Raw genomic sequence first — 24,320 nt, 5'->3', positions numbered from 1 at the left:
TTTAAAAAATAATTTTTTATACGAAAAAATATTTAAAAAATTAAAAAAACTATTTTTATAAATAATAAATAATTTTTTTATTAAACTTTACCCATTCCCATTCCTACATTAATTTTGAACCAAACAAAAAATAAAAGGATTGGGATTCTCTCAAGTTTTAATAAACATGTTGATCTTTAACTGAAATTCTTATGATGATCTTATGATGATCTTTCTTTGTTTTCTTTGTCTTCTTATTATGTTGGATTTCAACCGAACTTTTTAGTCGTTTTCGACCTTTCCGACCGGTTCTTTTCTTTAAGCCCTTCACATTCTTAATCAAATTTTCCACCTCAACTCTTTTTTCTGACAAGGAGGAACATGTCTTTTGGTTATCTTCGGAACAATTGCTGAACTTTGAACCCATCGCTGTAATTTGCTTGTTTAACTCATCAATAGCTTCATCAATTAACTTATATGTATCCTCAAATTCAGATGCTGCAGATGCCAATTTCACTAATTTAGAGCAAAGATATCTATAGCGTTGTGTCACAACCAATTTAACATCTTCATGAACTATCTTTCCACTAACATTCTCTACATTTTCACTCTTTGCTTTTCTTGTCCACCTCTTCACAATGTAATGGTCAGGAATTAGTTTTATATCCATCACATCAAGAACTTTCAAAGCATGACAACATAGAATACCAAAAGTTTCAAATTTCTTGCAACTACATGTGACTGTTTCTGCTGATGGAACCCCTTTGACATTGTACACTCCTTCACGGTCAAAAATTGCAACACTATATTCATAACTTTCTTGAATCTCTTGTCGACTTTTTATGAAGGCTGCTAATGACCAGTCATATTCATTCTGAAATAACTCAAAAATAGGCGGAGTATAGATTTTTGCAGCTTGTTGTAACAACGGAGATTTCTGCATTCTTAATTTAGGCAACTTTTCTCTTGAGCTATACTCAGCCTTTAATTCATTATAGCGCTTATCCTCTAAAACTCGTTCAAAGTGCTTAAAAAATTGAGAAATGTCCAAATCTGATTTCAAATAATCCTTCAAGTCTCCATTTAAACTTTCACTAAGTTGTGTACTACGCACTCCTAAAGTGCACGTATTTTTCATATAACACTTAGCCCATTTTTCTTTCACCTTGTAAATTCTATTTAACCAATTATTATCTTGGATGTTGTAACGACAAAGCATACCTTCCCAAGCGGCTTGAAATGTTACTTCTTCATCATACGCATAAATACAAGCTTTCAAGTCTTTAAGAAGATTTAAACCATCCTTCAACATATTTCCTAAATTCTTAACAGCATTTTGCATTATATGCCAAGTACATAAGCCATGATATGTTTCTGGCATTATTTCAGTCAAGGCACTAGCCATTGCTAGATCTTGATCAGTGAAGATAGTTTTTGGCTTCTTTTGCTTGTGGGCCTCTAAAAATGTTCTAAACAACCATGCAAAAGATTCACACGTCTCATCGTATAAAAGAGCAGCCCCAAAAATAGTAATTTCTCGATGATGATTGAAGCCTATAAATACACCAAGAGGCCTAAATTCTTTATTTGTGCTATATGTGGTGTCAAAAGTAATCACATCACCAAAATGAGCATAATCAATTATCATTCTTGCATCAGCCCAAAAAATATTTGTTATTTGTTCATCTTCATCCAACTGAACAGCATAAAAAAAAGACGGATTATCTAATGATTGTTGTTGAAAGTACCTTAACAAGCTTCCGGCTTCTCCATACATTAAGTCTCGTTGTCGTTTACGTCGAAGATAATTCTTTTGGTCCAATAAAATATAGCCAACGCTCGATTTTCCTCCATTATGTCTACTCATTAGTTCATAAGATGATTTTGTCTTAATTCCGGATGCATCAGCCAGATCAATTTCAAATGCTTGCGCTTTCGATATTTTCCGTTGAGATGACATCATATGGGCAGTCTCTGAAAGATGAAGATAGTGATTATGATCAACTACAAGATCATGTATCTTATATTTTTCGCTTTCCTTCACAAAGGTGATTCCTACGCGTGCAGGACAATTTGTTCTAGTCTCAGCTCGAGGATGTTTAGTCAAATTGTCACGTTTGTCTTCTCTTCGTGATCCCTCTTTATTGCAAACAAATCGGGCGGATGATATTTTTCCATCTTTTTTGTTCTTATTAAACCATTGCTTTCGACTATCAAAACCATTTCTCGCACCATAAGCCATCCAAAATTGCCATGCATCTTCAATAGTATCAAATTCCATGCCAATTTTAGGAATTAAACCATCTTGTACATAATTAGAACTGCATAAAACATAATTAATTGTTAATTTTAGCATAAACAAATATAGTTTAATTACAACCAAGGAAATGGTTTGACATAGCAAAATATAGTGCAAGTGTGCTATAGAAATGGTACAAAGTATTAGAAATTCCAATGATTATTGTCACTACACGTCTTTTTTATCTGGGTGAAGTATTTTGTAATTCAAGATTTTAGAGAACTCAATTACACAAAATTAAAGTTAAAATTAAGATTATAATTTACTATACCTTGATGGAAGTATCGGCAATTGACAATGAAGATTAGAATTCATATTTGAAAGGTAGATAGTAATCTGATAAAAGATAATATACACCAGAACATAACTTTATTTATGTTTTGCTTCTTACTGGATACAATTGATGATTTAGCGGGAAAATTAATTTTGGAGAAACAGAGTGGTGGCAAAGTTAGCGCCAAGATAATTAACATTTTATAGTTTAACAGTGTTAGTTTAGATTTTTAACACGTGAATTTTAGAGAATAGGAGTTAATGTTGTATAATTAAATCTGGGCCATCTATTATAAGGAACGGTCTAGATTTACTTAACATGATAGGTCATGTTTATTAAAACTTGAGAGAATCCCAATCCAAAATAAAAACAATCATTCCCATTCCCATTCCTTCTCATCCAATTCTCATTCCGATTTCCATTCCCAACCTTGAACCAAACGGCCCCTAAGAGTATGATAAAATTTATTTTAAAAATTTAGTTGATAGTTCCTCAGTTTTAATTTTATTAATTGGAAGAACTTTCCGTTAATTTGGCGACCAAATCGTTTGACGAAATTGAAACTGAGATACCAAATTTTTTAAAAGTGAGGTATCAAATCGTTTAACAAAATTCAAAATTGTGGGAAAAAATCGATTACGAAATTAAAAATGGGGTACTAATCGTTTGAACGTAAATGTCGAAATTAACGGAGGACCTATAGTTAACAGAATTGAAACTAATGAATCTTAAGTAAAACTTTTGAAATAAAAATATTAAACTGTTAATTATAGTATATATCAAAAATTTCAACATAATTTTACTTTAGTAAGATCAATTTTTTAGAAAAAGCCAGAGCATTTATAATATATACTCTATGCTTTTATTAAATGCTCAATGTTGAGCGCTTTTCCAGCGTTGCGTCATTGTTAGGGAGGTGGCTTTGGTCATTATTTATAAAATCACCTTCTAAATTTTCTGTAATCTTTAATCTTTACACTAAATAAATAGATTTTCATATATTATTAGTTTTTTTTGTTTTATTAGTTCATCTACCCTTTAAATGAGTTTTATCTACAATATATAGATTTATTTTCCTCAAGTGGTGAATTTTGCAAGTTTTTCGACGATTTTTCGGTTTCACCTAATCTTGCATCTATTAGGCATCTTCGGCATTTATAGTGTTTCCACAACATCTCCGGCGACTTTGTCGATATCTCTGTTTTTCTGGTGAATCAAGATATGTCCGCGCGACTCCTGTTTTCCTTAGGCACTTTCGAAGTCCTTCTCGATAGGATATGTTCTTGGAACAGATCCACGTCGGATCTGTTTCAAGAACAGATCCACAGCTTGGGGATCACCGGAAAATTTTCCGGTCATCATTTATTCGGAGAAGATGATCGGAAAATTTTCCGGTGGCGGTTAGGGTGGCGGCGGTGATTGGGCGGTTGGGTTGGTTGTTGTGGTTAATCAAATGGTTTAGATTAGATTGGGTTGATTTTTTTTTTTTATCCTTCTCTTAATTAAATTGGGGATATTTTGGATGTTTGGAATTTTAAAGTATTTTGCTGACGTGACGGCTGATGTGGCGCTGTCATTTTTTTAAGATTGACAGCTGACTGAAAATGACGGCGCTTGGAGTATTTTGATTATATTTGGGATTTAGGAAATTTTGTGAACACCGCCATAAATATCAGGAGGTTTTGTGTCCGTTTTAAACATTAAGGGTTTTTTTATGTATGTACTCTTAGCCATGGATGATTAATAGCCTTTCATGCCGGCTAGATATGATCAGGGCTTGGGTGTTGGCCCGTCTAGGACCATGTGCTTCGGTCCAAATTTTGAATAATTGTCTTTTTCTATCTTAAGTCAAGTTCAAACCCAAGCCTTAGAAGCCTACGTTAAACACATGCTTTTTATAGACGTGTTTGTTTTTTATAATTACAAGTTTCGCACTACAACGCATGTAGCTTGTAACATAACTCGTCAATTTATATAATAATTAAATTTATTATAATTATATCAATTTATTTTATTTATAATTAATATTAAACTATTTAATTTTTTTATTATAAATAAATATAATTGTTTGATTCACTAATTTTAAAAATTAGTTTGACATTAATAGCATTTGTTTGTAATTTATTATGAGTATACCATATATGTAATATATTATAAATTTTTTAAATTTTTTAAATTTTTTAAATTTTTTATTGGATTAGAAAATATTTTTATAAATTGGATTAAAACTATTGATTATAATATTGGCTAATTATATTAATATATTTTTTAGCAAAGATAGAATTATTTTATAATAGTTATTAGCGAGGGTTAGCAGGAATTAATAATCAATACCAAATTTGTTTTTAACCTGGCAAATCACGGCCTAAAAAGAATCGGAGTTGAACCCCCTACCTCACGCACTATAAGGACCTGGTCATTATAATTAAAGTAATGGTAAGTGCAATCAAAGGCTACGATAGTAACCAATTATTCTAAATGAATTTTATATAGACTGCAAAGTCCACACAGTCGACCCTCTAATATAAAAACTTATTAATTATTAGAATTATTGAACTATTGAATATTAAATAGGACGTAATATTAAAATTAGTTTCCTGAAATTTTATTAATTGTTAAAATTATTAATTTATTAAATATTAATTATTAGAAGATTTACTGTATATATAATACTTTCTTTGCATTTTTTGAGAAAATGAACAATGTCAAAGTACTAATGTGCTACTCAGACTGAATCATTCAATTAAATGAGAAGACAGAAGTAGGAAAAAAATAGTGAACGATGAGAAAAATAGGACGAGGTGGTGTAAACAGTAAAAATAATAATACCGAAATAGTTAAGGAACAATAAAAAAATATAATAGGTAATGATATTTTTATAGGAGGACTATCCAAAAGAATCTTTAATTATCAAAAATAATTCCAAAGTCTCAAAATTTCATATTTATTTATTTTAAATAAAAATTATAAAAAATCAATTGCAATTGCATATCAAATACTTTAAATAAACATTACACATTGTTGAATATTTGTATATTTTAAATATCTCTCTGATATATAGTGTTCAAGATATTAAATATTAAATAAATAAAAGTAAGATAAAAGAATGTTAAATTTAAATGTTTCCGTCTTTTATCAATTGTGACCATTAATTATAATAATTATGTCTGAATTTAAAAAAATTAGTATAATTATAACAAAAATTTGAATTTTGTCTTTTAAATTTCAACTTTTACGTACTTAATTAACTTCAACCAAAATTTTAAAATATTATTTAACTTTTAAAAAAAATTACTATAAATATTTGATTGGAATTAATAAAGAAAACCAAAAAAAAATAAAATTTAAAACAATTTTACCTAAAAATAAAATTTTGATCTCATTTTTGTAATTTTTCCATTTTTGTCCCATATCTAGGTCCGGACAAGGTCACGTGAAAAATTGGTGTGGTAGCTTATGTAACGTTGAGACAACAAGCTGGCGGGTACTGCAATTCATGCAAAGGCAAACAGAAAAATAGTACTCTCTTACACCTCATCTCATGCAATTCAACTCTTTTTTTAATTTCGTTCGTCAAAGTCTTAATTCGTTTGCTTGCTTTTTGTTTTGTTAGAAAATAAAAACTGTCGCTAAATATATAATAATGTTAGTTGAGGTTCATTTTGGCATGTTGCACAACGTCCCCAATGGTATTACAAGTCAAAATTGTATCAGCTTGGTTCACTCCACGAGGTAAAATTCAGCTGTTTCAGACATAAAATCCTCATCTTCTGTCTCATTTCTTGTTTTTTTTGACCTTTTTTAGTTTTTTTTTTCAAATTTTCTTGCTGGATATATGAATGTTACAACTTTCATGAAATTTAATGGTTTTTTTTGCCTGTTTTTGGCAGAATTATTTGGATTTTCTCATTTACCATGGAATTCTTTTGTTAGATTCTTCATGATTAATTGATGATCACTTCGTCTAGTAATGGAAGATGTCATAGAAGACACAAAAAAGATTTGTGACAACACTTGAATGTAGCATGAGCATTTGGTCGGTTGGATTAAAACCGGACCGAATTTCTTATAAATGATCAAACTAAAAACTGACCAGTTCAAGATTAGTAACCGGCCGAAGTTAAACTTTAACCAAAATTGAACTGATCCAAAAAAATGAAGAAAAACATTCAAAACCGAACCAAACAGAAAACAAATAAAAAATGAAATACTTATCGGTTTGGTTAAAACCAGAAAAGATACAAAAGATATCAATAAAAAAGTTTTAGTTATTTGGGTCCAATTATTTTGATATTTCAAAATTGAAACTGATACCAAACCAAATGATAAAAGAAAAAAAAATCAAAACGGAAACCGACCAAAATGTTAACTAAACTCAACCAAAAATCATCAGTTTTCAGTGTGACATTTTGCTGACCCTACTTGAATGTTGCTTAATTAGTTCACACTATCTTATTTTGAAAAGTCAAAATTGTCAAATTCAAAATTATATTGCATTTATTTTTTTGTATATATTCATTTTTATTTTCAAGAGCTTAGATAAAGTTATAAAATTTATATTCTTCAATATATTATTATAAAGTTTAATTTTTAATATATTATTAAAAAGAATAGTACTTTTTTTTAATTTGAGTATTTTACATATAGATCTCGAATTAGAATCCATTACATAAAGCAATGTAGTAAAAGGGACAATAATAATAAAATGAAATTATGTGAGTTTTATTTTACATATAGGAAGAAGCAAGACATTGAAGAATAAGAATGAAACCCCAGTAATCTTCACTAAAGTTGGAAACTGATCATCATATTTCTTTTTCACATTGACGGTGGGACAAAATTAGGTAATTCAGTGTGGGGACGTTAAGACATGCAAACTCTTCACACTGTCTGCTTAATTTAATACTCCATAAGATGGGTCAAAGGACAATTATTCTATAATTTATGATTTAGAAAATTTTGGAATAACGGAACTAAGGGGACTTTAAAGTCATTAAAATTTTAATATTATTTCATTTTAATATATTTTAATTATTTTAATTTAAACACTAAAATATTAAATTATAAACAACAACAAATTCTTCATTGATTTCAAGACAAATTAAGTGTATGGGATAATTTAATCTTCATATTTCCTCATATTAATAATGAATATTAAATTTATATGATCACTAATATATATAAAAAAAATGCTTCATAACGTGATAAGATCCACTTGCCAAATAAATTAAATTTGACATGAAATTACTAAATTTTTTTATTTGCTTACTAGTTTAAATATAACTTATTAATCTATCGTAAAAATCATTTCTATTTGAGGCCTTTTAAAATATTTAATTTCTTAATTTAATGTATCCATAGAATTTCTCTTATTTCATATGTTCAATTTATTATCTCTAATTGTAATGTTATTTAAGGTAATATTGGTAAATTTGACCGACCAAATTAAATTAAATAGATTGAATTTAAAATTTTGAATATATATGATTTAATTTTGATTTTGAGTGTAAGTTTTTAATTTTAATTGAACCAATAAAAAATGTTTTTAATAGGGTTCTATTAATATATTTTTTAGAATTTAAAATAAAAAGTCCATTTTTTAATAATTTAGTTAAATTTACAAAAAAAAGGAAAGAGTAAATTAAATTATATTTAATAAATATTTTAAATATTAATATAAAAATATTTTTAACAACATAAAATTTGATTTAAATAACACTGAATGCAATAAGGAAATAAACAATAAATGCATTAATTGAATGTAGTTAATATTCTTAGAAATATTAATTGTTGTCTGAAAAGCAAAAAAATGTTACTCAATAATGAGGCGTAGCGTCTCTGTTAAGACTTCCAAGTTCCAAATGGGTTGAAGTTCAAAGTCAGTGCCATGTCAAATAAGCCATGCTTTTTTTATTTAATTATGACTCAACAATCAAAGTCAAAATTCTTTCGAAATTCAAATCTCCTTTCAATTAGTCAAAGTTTGGTAAATTACTTGCCTCAATGATATCGAAGTTTAGAATAATTTACACCTACTATAAAAATTATAAATTTCTTTATTTTTTCCATTTAAATGTTAATTGTTTTAGAAATTAATTGAAAATTATAATATTTTGTTTAAAAAGATTACTAAAGAATAAAAAATATATAAAATTAAATATCTTAAAATATAAATATTTAATTTATTTTTTATAAAAAACAGTATGCTAATTTTTCTTTATGTGAACAATTTGATTACAATTGACAAAACTTTAAACTTATTTAAGATCGATAGGTTTTAAATTCGAGTCACCGCATATGAAGATAAAAGTGAATTCTTATAATGCTTATAAAACAGAAAGAAAAAATAAATAAATATAATCACTAAATTATAGAATATATTTTTTTACCAATATATCAATCGGATCTAGTATGTTATAGTATATTGTTGGGTTAACATATATGATAAATAAAATTCATTTTTTCAATTCATTGTATTTTATTTTTTTGAACATGTGTCAGAAATAAACTAACATAAAATAGGATAATATACAAAGGGCACTGCTATTTAGCCCGAAAACGTTGGACACAAAATAGCCCGAATTTGCTAACAAGTCCCTTTGTTGATTTATACATAATTTTCTATTTGCACATGGGACCTTTCTATTTTTCCTTATAGACACGGACGGAGTTTTGGATATTGCTAATAATTACTCCATCCCACTCAGAATAAGGTAACACTAACATTAATGTTCACACACACATAATCCCATTTAATGTTCTTACTTACTATAGTATCCCCTTTTCTTCGATTAATTCTTAATCTCTCTTAAAATCCCAGATTCTAATACTCTCTTCTTTTTTAATTAAAACACACTTATATTTAATTATGTTAATAGTCCCAGATTCTAGTAAATAGTCCCCGCACTACTGATTAATTTTTTTTTTACATAAAATCAACTGAAATAAAAAAATATTAATATATAGATTTATAATTCTTTTTGAGGAAAAAGATATAGATTTAATTAATATATTTTTCGGTCCTTAATATTTGTCGCATTTGCTTATTTTACATAGATTAAAATAATAATAAATATATTTCAATTTATATACATTTTTATTAAATTGTCCACTTATTTTTAAATTCGACTAGTACTTTTAATCCCACTGAGTTACTTATTGACAGGGATAAACTTAAAAAATATTTGTCGCATTTGCTTATTTTTAATGGGAGTCATCATATTCCATACCATTTTTTTATCTTTAATATTTAATTATTTTATAATTTTTAATATTTATACATTTTTTGTCAATTATACCTACAACTTTATTTTAATTCTATATATTTCGTGATTATAAAATATTGTAGTATGTTTCATGTTAAAATGATTGTCAAATTAGTCTATTATGCCAAAAATATAAATATGTTAGGTAGACATAATCTACTGATAATAAACTATACATATATATTTAGCTGTGAATCTTGAAATAGTAGAAAGATTTTATTAAATTATTTAAAAATAATACTAAATAGTGAATAAGCCAATTTCAAATTATTTAACATTTAATTTAATAATTTTTTTATTATTCAATGTGATTTTATGGCTATCTATTTACTCATATGGCTGTTTAATTATATCCTAATTTAATTTAAAAAAAGTTGCATGGTTTAATTTTAGAGATGAGTTAGTTAAGTATAAGATTGTCGCATAAAATAAATATATTATATACTAATGTTTAACCAAATGCTATCTCTTTTAAATTTTGTATTCATGTTAAAAATAAAATCACTTCAAATAGATCAAAAAATTTAAATAATATAAAATTAAACAGTTTAATACAAATTATCCTCAAAAATAATTTTATTTTATAATTTTTTTAAAGTAAGTATAATGTGATAATGTGAATTAAATAAGAATAATGTAACCCCTCTATTATTTATAAATTTATTTTATATTATTTTTAAATATGAAATTTGATATGGATATTATTATATATAATAGAAGAATTTAATTAAAACACATGAATTTAGTTGTTTAAGTAAAACCAATTTTTTTAATTAAATCAGTTTTTTTATAAATGAATTATCTTTTTTTTTTCTAAAAACAATTTATTAAATCTAACATGTCTTTGAAATTTAAGAAATAAAAAGTAAAATATTTGAAATGAATTGTAGATACTTGATATTGAAACAATAGTTTAATTAAATTTGAAATGTCAAGCAGCTATTCTAATTTTGGGATGTACAACTTACAGCTGTTTTAAGTGGTTAATGGGGTGAGAATTACAAATTTATTGGTAACTGATAACGTAGCACATCTAGTAGGGGCGAAGCAACCTCGCCAGGAACAAACATCACTAAGTCAAGCATTTCATCGACCGAGTAACAATATCCGACCTTCTTGAAATCATAGAGCACATGACTTGGGGGGTCACCGGATCGATGGGAATTTAAACATCATCCGAGACAATCATGCCTGATAAGGTCGGACCAAGAATCTTACCCGAGCTCTAAAGTATGTCTAATTCATACCTAGGCCGAGCTCCGAGCTCTTGAGCCCGAAAGACGGGACCATCTTGTCCGAGCTCTGAGCTGCTCTCAGATACGGGAACCATGATAACTTGACTCCCAAGTTATCCGGGATCCGAGGTCCTGCCCAAGAGCGCTCACTCGTGTACCAGATCCTGGGACCACAGAAGATTTTCTGACAGGTACGTGAGGAATGTTCCCTCTGACACACCTAACAACCCGTGCCTCCCGCAGGGATATTCTACCACGATTTCTGGGACCACTGGGCTCACAGCCTGCCAGCAAGGCAGGTTTGTCCTTAAACCCTAACTATAAATAGAGGGTTTAAGGACAAACCCTAGGTAATTTTCTTTTTCTCTACTCTAAGCACTCTCTTTTCTCTTCTTCTTCTTCCTTTACCTCAAATCTTACTTGAGCGTCGGAGTGAACGTCCGGTGACCCCCACCGGAGTTCTTTCTGACCTCTGTCTGCTTGTGGTGTGCAGGTCGCTACAGCTCGGATTTAGTTTGGTGATTCATCACTTGGCGCCGTCTGTGGGAACGCGTTTTGTATTCCCCTGTTCTACTCTGGTTCTCTTGACGTTGCTGATCAGATCTTGACAAGAAACAATGGCTGATGATCCTGTTTTGGACAGGGTAGATCCTCTGGGTACTACGGCTACGGACACCAACTTGGTTGGTGGAGTTTCTGCTAGTGGTCGGACCTCTGTGATCACTGGCTTAACTCCTCCGGCGAATGCTCAGGTGGGGGGATCCAGGGCCTCCGGCAGTGGAGCTGGATTTGTGCCTTTATATGGATTGGAAAACTATCCAAGGGTGAACCCTTTTGCTTCAGATGCAAGTCACACCCACCTAACAACGCCAGGAACCACCGTGCCTCAGAGCTTCCTCCACAATACCCTGTCTCCCACTCAACTCAACTTCCCGGTAGATGCAACACTGGTGGCTACGGGAACGGGAACAACTTCTGGACAGGATATACCTCCGGCGGTCTTACAAGCTCAAGAATATTTGGAATACATGGCTCGTCAACTACACCAGGCCCAGCAGATGCATTTTGCAGTCATGTCCCAGTATTACCCAAGTTACAATCCCTCGGCCACCCCCGTGGCCCCCCCACCCCAAGTTGCTGAGTTTCAGGATGGTCGTCCTCCGAGAGAGGAAGGTCGGAGCGATCACCCACGACCCAGACCTAGGGGTCCCACAGAGTATCAAGCACCAAGAGGCGAAGATCATCGTGACACCAATTTGCCGAGAGACGAAGGTCGGCATGATCGCCCTCTGCCGAGAGACGAAGGTCGGCATGATCGCCCTTTTCCGAGAGACGAAGGTCGGAATGATCCTCCTCCTCCTCGAAGGGAGGGGGTGCAAGACGAGAATCTACCACCGGGGACACAGCGCGGTGACGCTGGTTTGGGGAGGGGAGACCCAGACCCGGAGGCAGATCCTCTGCGGACCGCGAGGGCAGGAGTCCCACCGGTCAGGAGAAACGGGGCAGAGAGTGTTCACAGCTCGGGTGCAGCATCTCAGCATCAGAAAACTTTGCATGACGAAGTTACTCGTTTGGTCCAGGCCGAACTGGATAGGCATAAAGGGCACAAGGCAGAGTCTCGACCTTTTACTACCTGTGGCATTGCTAGCCCTTTGTCAAAGGCTATATGGGATGACCCATTTCCAGATAAGTTTAAATATCCGCCCATTGACAGATATAACGGTAAATCCGATCCGATGACTCATTTAAGTTGCTTTCAGGTTGCCATGGGAGTTCAAAGTGTCTCGGACGCCACGGTGTGCAAAGTGTTCCCTTCAACGTTGAGCGATGCGGCGCAAAAGTGGTACCAGAACCTCAAGGAGGGCTCTATTACTAGTTTCAGGGAGCTCGCTATGGCTTTCAAAACTCATTTTGCCCCGAGCATCGAACGAAAGAAAAGATCCAGTGATTTGAAGAAATGCTTTCAAAAGCAGGGAGAAAGTTTGAAAGCTTACATTGCTCGGTTCAATGCCGAGGCGATCATGATAGAAGATTTGAACGATGATACCGCCATCGATGCTATGAAAGATAACACCAGCATGCAAGTCTTCCGAGACAGCCTGATCACCAACCCGGTTGACACTTACACCGAGTTGATGGACAGGGCTTGGAATTATATCAATCTTGACGAGGAAAGGCAGAGGAAGTCTTATGGGACGGCTAGCCCGGTTCCCAGTAAAACGCAGAATACTCAGGGATCTAACCGTAACCAAGATCGGTACCGACCTCTGAACGAGACTTCGGGGTACAGAGGTAACAAGCCATTCAATGCTCAGACCAGTCCGCCAAGTACGGGGCCTGGTACTAAGCCAAGTTTCAGTATTGGAGGAGGAACGGAAGGATATGTGGATCGAGCAGGAGTACCGAGACAATACGTGCCACTTAACACACCAAGGGAGCAGATTCTATCCTGGATCAAGCACAACAACGAAGAGATTCGTTATCCACCAAGGCTAGTGAAAGATGGAGACCGATCCAAGTTCTGTGATTTTCATGATGGTTATGGCCACGAAACGGAGGAATGTGGACGTTTGCGAAGCGAGATAGACAAATTAGTCTGCCAGGGGCGATTACAACATTTTGTTGTGGCCAAGGAGGGCCAAGACCGAGGAAATACGAGGGTCAACTCGGTCAGGTCGGAGCCCGGGGGGAGTAGGGAAGCCCAATCCCCATCAAAGAAAACACAAGTCACGGGAGTAATCAACACTATCTCGGGAGGAACCTCAGAATCCGAGTATGGTCGCAAACGCAGAAAGAAAAAGCAAAAGATGGTCATGTCGGTATCTACCGGGTCGCCATGGCCTAACATTGTTTTCGGGCCAGAGGATGCGAAAGGAGTAGATTTTCCTCATGAAGACGCTTTGATTGTATCGGCCATCATTGGATCAAAATGGGTAAAACGATTGCTGGTGGACGATGGAAGCTCGGTTAACTTGTTGACTCTATCAGTCTTTTTGACAATGGGAGGATCCAAGACTGACCTCAAGCCTGTGAACATTCCTCTCCTGGGGCTGGGGGGAGCTCCGGTCACCCCAGAGGGCATGGTCGAGCTAGACTTAGAGCTCGGCATCGAAATAACTCAGGAGGACGGAACAGAGGGAATCCTGGCGGAACCAACACGGAAGGTACGTTCACTGTTCATGATAGTTGACATGCCTCTTGCTTATAATGGTATTCTTGGTAGACCTATGTTGTATAGCACAGGTGCAGTGACTAGTATTCGTTACTTGATGATGAAAATCCCAGTGGAAAACGAGGTCATAACTATCAGGGGAAACCAAACCCTATCTAGGCAATGTTACATGGCCACTATGGGCAGCACGGTGGAAACGATGAACATCGATACACCCGAGCTGCTCATCAGAGAGAAAAAAGCTCAGAAACCCCGAGAAAACTTAGAAACGATTGAACTTACAGAGGGATCCGAGATGTATGTAAAGCTGGGGGTAGACTGGCCAGACGAGCACCGGGAAGCTATCATAGCTCGGATAAAACAGTATGTGGAAGAGTTTACCAACAAGCCAGAGGATATTGGGGGGTAGACCCTAAGATCATCTCGCACAAGTTAAACGTGGATGCGAAATGCAAGCCTGTCAAGCAAAAGAAAAGAACTTTCTCTCTAGAGAAACAGATTGCTATCCGAGACGAAGTGGAGAAGCTCTTGAAAGCCGGGTTCATCAGGAAAGTAGACTACCCTGAATGGCTGGCCAATGTAGTCTTGATCAAAAAGTCCAACGGTAGATGGAGGCTTTGTATAGATTTCACTGATCTAAACAATGCCTGCCCAAAGGACAGTTTTCCTCTGCCAAACATTGACCAACTGGTGGACGCGACGTGCGGATTTGCGGTCTATGCCTTCTTAGATGCTTCACAGGGATATCACCAGATCCCGATGAGTAAAGATGACGAAGAGAAAACAGCTTTCACAACGGATCTGGGGACCTATTGCTACAAGAAGATGCCTTTTGGTTTAAAAAATGCTGGGGCAACCTATCAAAGACTCATGAATCATGTTTTTAAAGATCAACTGGGCAAGAATGTCGAGGTTTATGTGGATGACATAGTAGTAAAATCTAAGGGGATCGAGGATCACGCACAGGATTTGGCAGAAACTTTTGAAAAGCTGAAGGGTTTTAACCTCAAGCTGAATCCAGAAAAGTGTGTTTTCGCAGTCCGCTCGGGGAAGTTTCTAGGGCACCTCATCTCGGAGAAAGGCATCGAGGCCAACCCGGAGAAAATCGAGGCAGTAATGAGCATGAAAGCACCCAGCTCGGTGAAGGAAGTGCAAAAGTTGAACGGGAGAGTAACGGCGTTGGGCAGATTCATGAGTTGCTCGGCCAAACGATGTTTGCCATTTTTCAAAATCCTGAAGAATACAAAGAATTTCAAGTGGACAGAGGAGTGTAACACAGCTTTTGAAGAGCTGAAGGTTTACCTCAGCACGCCCCCGGTGCTAGGTAGACCTGAGCCTGGGGAAATCTTATACTTGTATCTCTCGGTGAATGACGAGACAGCAGCGGCAGTCCTGGTGAAGGAGGATAAGGGTCTGCAAACCCCAGTTTACTATCTCAGCAGGGTCTTGAAAGGCCCGGAGGTCAGATACCCAAAAATTGAGAAATTTGCTTTGGCATTGAAGGTGGCAGCGGAAAAACTAAGGAGATATTTCGAGGCTCACATCATTGTAGTACGTACGAACCAACCTTTGAGAAAGGCGCTGCAGAGGCCAGAGATGTCGGGACGGCTGGTCAGCTGGTCGGTCCAGCTGGGAGGATATGACATCCGGTATGAACCAAGACCGGCTCTGAAAGCACAAGTATTGGCAGATTTTATAGCTGAGACCACAGCAAGCGACCAACCTGAGGAACCTGACGAACAACTTCTACGGTGGGTATTAGAAGTCGACGGGGCATCAAATCTGGATGGATCTGGAGCGGGCGTAGTCTTGAAAGGCCCTCACGGAGTCACACTCCGAAGCTCGGTAAAATTCGATTTCCCGGCATCCAACAATGCCGCGGAATATGAGGCTCTGTTTATCGGATTGAGAATGGTAAACGTGGTAAAGGCCGAGCACGTAACAATAAGGAGTGATTCTCAGTTAGTCGTTTGTCAAACCCTGGGTACTTTTGAAGCTCGGGATTCGGAAATGAGGAGATACGTGGACAGAGTCAAGTTCTTCTTGAACAAGATTCAGGAGCTCGGAGGAAAATGGGTAATAGAGCAAGTTCCTCGTTTGGAAAATCAAGAGGCCGATGTGTTGGCCAAAGCAGCAACAGTGAACGAAAAGATACCAGGAGTCCATTTCTATGTTCAAAAGCATTCCAGTATCGACAACTATGAAACCATTTTTCTAACTCAGCCGTTGGAAAACTGGATGCAAGGTATAGCCCACTACCTGATGGATGGAACTCTGCCGGAAAACAGAGATAAAGCCTACAAAATCTTGCGACAAGCTCCGTACTACGCGTTCCTCGACGGAGTCTTGTACAGAAAGACATTCACCCACCCGTGGTCGAGATGCCTGACGGCAGAAGAAGGGGAGTATGTGTTGAGAGAAATACATGAGGGTATTTGCGGGGCACACATAGCTCCTCGCATGTTAGCAAAGAAAGCAGTGTTGCAAGGCTACTACTGGCCCTTGATGGTCAGACAGGCAGAGGAGATAGTAAAGAAGTGTGAAAACTGTCAGAGGCACCAGAACATCCGACACGCTCCTATTACAGAGCAGTGTCCTATTACCAGTCCTTGGCCATTTGCAACGTGGGGAATTGACATCCTGGGGCCTTTCACGCCAACCACGGGGCAGAAAAAGTTCTTGATAGTGGCAGTAGATCACTTTACTAAGTGGCTCGAGGTAGAGGCAGTGAGCACCATCACAGAAGCTCGGATCCGGGATTTCTTCTGGAGGCAAATTGTGTGTCGTTTCGGTATACCCAGAGCGTTGGTAACTGATAACGGAAAGCAATTCAACTGCCGAGCCTTCAAAGAATTTTGCAACGACTTGCACATTGACCTGCGTTTCACTTCAGTAGTTCACCCGCAGAGCAATGGGATGACCGAAGTAACCAACCGGACGATCCTAAAAGGGCTCAAGGCCAGGCTAGGAGAGTTCGATAGACAGTGGCTGGAAGAGCTACCGAAGGTCATATGGGCTTACAGAACCACGCCAAGGGCAGGCACAGGAGACACCCCGTTTTCTCTAACATATGGGTGCGAGGCAATGATACCAGTGGAAATCGGGATGCCGACTCTAAGGGTCCAGTTCTTCGATGAGGCTAAGAACGAGGAAGAACAGAAGTTATGCTTAGACCTGCTGGAAGAGCGAAGAGAGCAGGCAGCGCTAAGAATCGAAGCATACAAGCAAAGAATGGCTAAGTATCATAACAAGAGAGTTAAACCCTTGAGTTTCCAAGTCGGCGATCTGGTCCTACGACGGGCAGACATTGCTAAGGGAAATGCTGGAGTGGGAAAGCTCGAACCTAATTGGGAAGGCCCCTATCGAGTCACTGAGGTCGGACGAGCAGGAGCTTATAAAATAGCACACATGTCGGGCAGAGTGCTCCCGAGAACTTGGAACTCCCAGGTTCTTCGGAAATACTATCAGTAGTTACTTGTTTTCATTTTCGAGGTACCTAGGGGTTTTTTCACTTATGTTTGAGTTAGGCTTTTGTAAAACTCAAACATAAGTTTTTCCCCTCAATGAATAAAAAAGATTAAAAAGAATTCATGTCTTTTCCAAAACCCGAGCACTCTACTCGGTAAAAAATCCACGGGCTATGTGCCATCCACGGGCTATGTGCCATCCACGGGCTATGTGCCATCCACGGGCTATGTGCCATCCACGGGCTATGTGCCATCCACGGGCTATGTGCCATCTACGGGCTATGTGCCACCAGCGGGCTATGTGCCATCTACGGGCTATGTGCCACCAGCGGGCTATGTGCCACCCACGGGCTATGTGCCACCAGCGGGCTATGTGCCATCTACGGGCTATGCGCCACCAGCGGGCTATGTGCCATCTACGGGCTATGTGCCATCTACGGGCTATGTGCCACCAACGGGCTATACGCCACCAGCGGGCTAGATGCCACCTGCGTACTACGAGCAATTCTCGACCCCGAGCAACAACAACTCCGGGTTGTCCCAAGACAATAGGCTATCCACGCCGAGCAACTTGCTTAAACTTGGTCTATGAATAACTAAGAACCTATCCTAACATTTTCTAATCCCACGCCTAAGTCAAGAACCATACATAAAAACAACATAGAAACTAGAAAATTTACACTACTGGAACCAGCTCGGAAACTAAGCTAAGTTAGCTATGAAAAACATATTGTCACGTACTTAGCCAAAATTCTCAAAAGCAAAAACTTCATTCAGAAAGTTAACAGCAAACATTCAGATAAGAAACACATAGGCACTCAGACAAGCAAAGGTCATGGTATATATACAAAAGAAAAGTTCATCCAAGAAAAACAAGTGTATACGAAAGACAATATTCAAACTTACAAAAGAGAGCTCGAGGCTCAATATTCCAAAAATACAAAAAGAAAACATTGTTTAAAATTTACAAGATAAAACTATCTAAGATAAAACTATCTAGGGGGGTCGGAGCTCGGACCCTGATCATCGGCAAGGTAGTCCTCGATGTCGGCAGGCACATCATAATCTTCAGGCAGCTCCTTGGCCCGCCGACCCAACTCCTCGATGTCCAGAACGAAGTCGGAAACATCCAGCTCGGCTCCGAATCGACCTCGGACATATTCACCTGCCTGGACCTCGCTGACATAGAGGATGCGGCGGAAGTCGTCATAGATCTTCTCTTCCCGGCCTGTGACTTCCTTCACCTCGGCCTCCGCTTTCTCAGCCCGCTGGGTGATCTCATCGATCTGCTTCTTCTGGTCGGCCACGGTCTCCCGAAGACCCTTAGAAGCCAGATCGTTCCGAGTTGTCAAGTCGGCCAGCTGCTTGGTGAAATCGTCCCGGGCCAGGACTCTGTCATTCTCGAGTTGAGTCACCTCAGCTCGCAGCTTCTCCAGCACACCGAGGTCCTCAGCTCGGCGGTCTTCCGAACTCTTCAGCTGGGATTCCAAGGTGGCAACGAGGGCAGCCCCCTCAGAAGCTTTCTTCTCTGCTTCGGAAGCCCGCCTCTCAGCTTCCCGGGCCTTTTTCTTCTCGGTCAGAAGAAGGTCCTTGGCCAGTGTCAGGTCGATCTCCACCTTGCTCTGGTTTTGATCGGCCATGTAGGCCATCTGCGAGGCCTGCAATAAACAAAAAACACAAGTCAGAATAAACACAAAGACAAAACAAGTAAAAGGATGAGAATAGAAGATATTTACCTGGAGGCAAAAGGAGGAAACCACAGCCCACAAATTCTCAGGCTGGTGGGACTTGTAGTGCTCTCGGTCAGCAGGAAGAGTGGTCACACGAGCAACGTCGCCCGCAATGACCAGGTCATGCAGGGTAGCTGGTCGACCATCGTTGTGCCTGCTGACCCACTCGGCAAAGCTGGCTCGAGTGATGGTCTGAGGACCCGGGGCTGTAGTGCTCGACCCCGACGAGATGTCCGGCAGATCAGGCACTCGGGTCGGCGGAGCCCTGGAACTTTGGCCGGCAGGCTCGGTAGTCGCCCCTTGGGGATTGGTTGGGCCCCGAGCTGGGCCATCCACCGTCTCGGTAGAGTCCAGGTTCACGAACGGGATGTTCCCGACCGGTTTGGCACCCACCGGCACCTCGATCCCCTCCGGTAAGCGAACCCGGAGGGGGACAGCATCAACACCCCGTAGGGGTTCTTCAGGGACACCCGGGGCATCAGGTGCCTTGGCAGCAGGTGACTTTGGCTCCTCGGTAGCTCGGGGAACTGGAGCAGGAGCCGGGGCTACACTTCGGCTCGCCGGCCTCTTCCTTTTCTTCCCGGCTAGCTTACTCAGATCTAGGCTGTTCACTGCAACAAAAATGTACACAACGAAGTCAGTACTCACACAAGTAACAAAATTCAAGGTAAAAAACAACAAGACAAGCTAAGCACGTAAAAAAAAAAAAAAAAAAAAAAACAAGACTAAGCAAACAAGACTACAGAGCAAGTCACAAACCCCCATCACCGGGCGCCGAACTCTTCCAATAGTCAAAAGCAAGCTTCGGGCACAAGTCATCAGCTTGTGCTTTTTTCCCCGGGGGGGCATCATCCCGAAGGGCCGCGATGTCGTTATCCTCCAGAGGTCCCGGGATGTGGAACCACTTCTCCGGCTTGTAGCATTTGGTTACCCACGAGGTACCCATCCCATCAAAGGCCGAAGGATGGGAGATTTGAAAATAATCTTCTTTGAAATCCCGGAGTGAATCAATCACCCCAGAGACCAACCCCCCGGGAACAGCCTTCCTTTCGCTTCGGAACCGCAGGTATGCAAAATGGTTCCGGTCTTTGAGGGACATGAGGTACAGGCAGCAGAACAACCTCATGCTAGGCACCACCCCGGTTTTCTCGCAGAGCTTCAAGAAGCAAGAGAAGTGTCGAACCCCATTGGGGTGAATCTGCGACAAGGGCACCTCGAAGTAACGGCTCAACTCCTTGTAATGCTCGAGCAGTGGAAACCGAATCCCGGACTGCAAGTGCTCCAGTGTCAGCATGATGGTATTGGCCGGGGGAACATCGTTCAACCTTTTTCCTTCCGGGACCAGAGAGAGCTCGTATTCTACAGGAATACCGAACGTTTCCCGGACCGCTCTCAGATAACCCCGGGTGCATCGTGACGCTTTGATATCACGGTCGTCATTTTTCTCGCCGACCTCAGGAGCATTTTTCTTCTTTTTTCCCTTCTCGGCTGGTAGAGGTCGGGAAGTCTCTGTCTCTCCTACATCCGGGGTGTTACCTCGGAGAGGGCGGACGACTACAAACTCCGTAGATGGTTCGTCTGTTCCCATGTCTTGATCGTCATACCCCATCCCCTCTTCACGATCTAAGGTTTCACCCGACATGCCTAAAAGACACAGAAACTAGCTCGGATGAGACGAGTTCCAAATGAAAAAACTAGACAAACGCGTAGAAAAATCAAAATTACAGATCAAGACTAAATTCCTAAGGGGTGAAACCATAAGAACGTGAAGAACATCGAAATGAATCCCCAGAAATTCTGGAAACTCAGTTCTCAGACAAAAAACATAAAATTCAAAACACACAAAAGTAAATCAAATTCTGGAAATCAAGAACAACGCATTTAGCAACGTACGTCATTACTCACAGACACTAAATCAAACACAAAGAGTTAATCCAAAACTCTAGAAAATCAAAAATGCCAAACACGAAGAACACAGAAGAATTTCCAGATTTCTGGAAATTCCTCTCCCAAACAAAAAACGCAAAACAAAGAACAGAGGAATTCACAAGGAAAATGAAATCAAAAACATCAGGCAACAGAATATCACCAAGAACACATACATCTAAGCCAGAAATTACAACACAGAAAATAAAACACAAGGAACCAGAAATGCTTACTTGTATAAAATCCTTCGAAAGAAGAGTTGAGAACGAAGAAAACCACTCGATGAACACAGTATAAACAGCAGCAAAAAACTTCAGCAAGCTAACACCAGAAATGTTTCTCCAAACGACAAAGCCAGTGATCACAGAAGTTTTTCCTTTTTCAGAGAGCAAAGTTGAAGACGAAGAACTTAGAGAGAATGTGAAAAGTTTTTCAGTTTTTGAAAAATTAAATTTATAACTGAAAAGAGAGGGAAATTGAAAGGACGCCTTTAATTTTCTCTCTCTTCCCACTCAAAACGTCTCCTGGGAAAGCGCTCACGCCTTAACTGCTAGACACGTGGACCCAGCGTAGACAACAAGCAACCGCCACATAGGACAACGGCTACAACAGCTGTCAGAAAAGACATCTCGACAGTCACGTCCTTTCACACAGCCATCTTAGCTCACCTATCTCTCTGACAAGCAGCTCGGTGTCAGAGACCACCCATAAACAGAACAAGCACGCCATGGATCACGTGACTCCATAACCCGGACAACACTACCATCTCGGACATAAATATCCGATACACTGGGGGGGGACTAGTGATAACGTAGCACATCTAGTAGGGGCGAAGCAACCTCGCCAGGAACAAACATCACTAAGTCAAGCATTTCATCGACCGAGTAACAATATCCGACCTTCTTGAAATCATAGAGCACATGACTTGGGGGGTCACCGGATCGATGGGAATTTAAACATCATCCGAGACAATCATGCCTGATAAGGTCGGACCAAGAATCTTACCCGAGCTCTAAAGTATGTCTAATTCATACCTAGGCCGAGCTCCGAGCTCTTGAGCCCGAAAGACGGGACCATCTTGTCCGAGCTCTGAGCTGCTCTCAGATACGGGAACCATGATAACTTGACTCCCAAGTTATCCGGGATCCGAGGTCCTGCCCAAGAGCGCTCACTCGTGTACCAGATCCTGGGACCACAGAAGATTTTCTGACAGGTACGTGAGGAATGTTCCCTCTGACACACCTAACAACCCGTGCCTCCCGCAGGGATATTCTACCACGTCAGCATAACTGATTTCTGGGACCACTGGGCTCACAGCCTGCCAGCAAGGCAGGTTTGTCCTTAAACCCTAACTATAAATAGAGGGTTTAAGGACAAACCCTAGGTAATTTTCTTTTTCTCTACTCTAAGCACTCTCTTTTCTCTTCTTCTTCTTCCTTTACCTCAAATCTTACTTGAGCGTCGGAGTGAACGTCCGGTGACCCCCACCGGAGTTCTTTCTAACCTCTGTCTGCTTGTGGTGTGCAGGTCGCTACAGCTCGGATTTAGTTTGGTGATTCATCAGTAACCCAATTCTAAATAGCTAATGCTGGTTTAATGATTAATGGTAAATAAATATTTGCAAAGAGGTCCTTTTTGGCCATTTTGTGTCCAAGACACTTCGGGCCAAATAGAATTTCCCATATACAAAAGCAAAGAGTGTTTCAACTTGAACTCTTGTACTATAAATTAAGAAAAGAAATAAAGTTAGTTGAAAAGAGGGTTTGTAATAAAGAATGGAGCAGAGGGAGATGCTAGACATCACCAGTAGTAGCAGTGACAGCGCCTGTATTAAGCAAATTTCAAGATTTTCTTCAGAAATGGGGAGACACCTAATTAAAGCAAATCAAATTTTTACCTTTTCAGTTGCCCCATTTTGTCTCAGAGTCGGTCAATATCAAATAAACCCACTTTTTGCAACAGTTAAAATATTTTTACATTTATAAGTAGGAAGAGCAAAATGTCTCTTTTAACCTATTGAACCGATAATTTCCAGTTCGGCTGAGTAAAACTGAAGTTGGTCAGATTTTAGTTTTTGATCATGACTTTAAAAAATTAAAATTAATTGAACCGATCGAATAACTGATAATTTATTTGATATATTTTCAATTTTGTTTGTATATTTATCAATTTTAACCACACCGATCGATATTTCAAAAGAATTTGTTTTTTTTTTCAGTTTGACTTAAACATTCAACCGAGTAGTTTGGTTTTTAAATTTCAGATTAGGTTTTAGCCGAACTGAACGAATCCTCACCCTCGTAAGTCCTAACCATAATTATAAATTTAAGAAAAAAATGGATCAAACGCTTCAACTAGTTCGACATGAAATTAGAGGTCAGACAAGTTCCGTTTTTCTTTACAAATTGAAAATGCAATTCAAGATGTTTAAATAAAAAAAATGAAAATTTTAAAATTATTAAATCTATTGAACCTTAAAAACCATTTCATTCCTTATTTAATAGTTAAAATACGATCAATTTACAAATGTTCAATCTATTTGCTAATTAAGATTATATATATACACATAATATTATATTTATTTAACTAGTTAAATTAAAGATTGAACCGGTTGAATTTTGAATTATGGGCTACACTGATTCAACCACAGATTCAATTTTTAACCATATTATAATTTAAGAGTGTTTATCTCGATTCATCAAAAAATAAAAGAGTGTATCTCATGGAATGGTTATGACATGTCATATTTGCAACAAGTTAATGAGCATTTATAATAAAAAAAATTTCAATTATTATTTATATTTTTAATCATTGAATTTTTTAACATATACTCCCTCCGTCCCACAAAGATAGGCCATTTAGACAAACACAAGATTTAAGAAAAATATAGTTAAGTTTATTAAAATTAGATTTTTTTATTGAACTTTCCAATTTTATCCTTTTATAATATCTAGATATAAAAATAATAATTAA

The 24,320-nt window shown here is 37.9% G+C and overlaps 2 protein-coding genes across 2 annotated transcripts; both read right to left on the bottom strand.

Annotated features, from left to right (window-relative positions):
* Window positions 1–157: 157 nt before the first annotated feature.
* On the bottom strand, window positions 158–3,911 carry LOC126672165 (protein FAR1-RELATED SEQUENCE 5-like). The gene is made up of 5 exons (XM_050366110.1): window positions 3,806–3,911; window positions 3,212–3,249; window positions 2,550–2,614; window positions 1,201–2,300; window positions 158–1,095 (listed from the first exon to the last, which is right to left on the bottom strand). The coding sequence occupies exons 1-5, from the start codon at window positions 3,909–3,911 to the stop codon at window positions 158–160; spliced, it is 2,247 nt and encodes a 748-aa protein (XP_050222067.1).
* A 14,709-nt stretch (window positions 3,912–18,620) lies between these two features.
* On the bottom strand, window positions 18,621–21,319 carry LOC130015233 (uncharacterized). The gene is made up of 5 exons (XM_056104989.1): window positions 21,315–21,319; window positions 21,147–21,232; window positions 20,181–21,065; window positions 19,428–20,032; window positions 18,621–19,349 (listed from the first exon to the last, which is right to left on the bottom strand). The coding sequence occupies exons 1-5, from the start codon at window positions 21,317–21,319 to the stop codon at window positions 18,684–18,686; spliced, it is 2,247 nt and encodes a 748-aa protein (XP_055960964.1). The 3' UTR covers window positions 18,621–18,683.
* Between the last annotated feature and the right edge of the window lie 3,001 nt (window positions 21,320–24,320).

The sequence above is a fragment of the Mercurialis annua genome, linkage group LG3 (genome assembly GCF_937616625.2).
Source record: "Mercurialis annua linkage group LG3, ddMerAnnu1.2, whole genome shotgun sequence".
Classification (NCBI taxonomy): Eukaryota; Viridiplantae; Streptophyta; class Magnoliopsida; order Malpighiales; family Euphorbiaceae; genus Mercurialis; species Mercurialis annua.
This window is presented reverse-complemented; position numbering and strand designations above follow the sequence as displayed.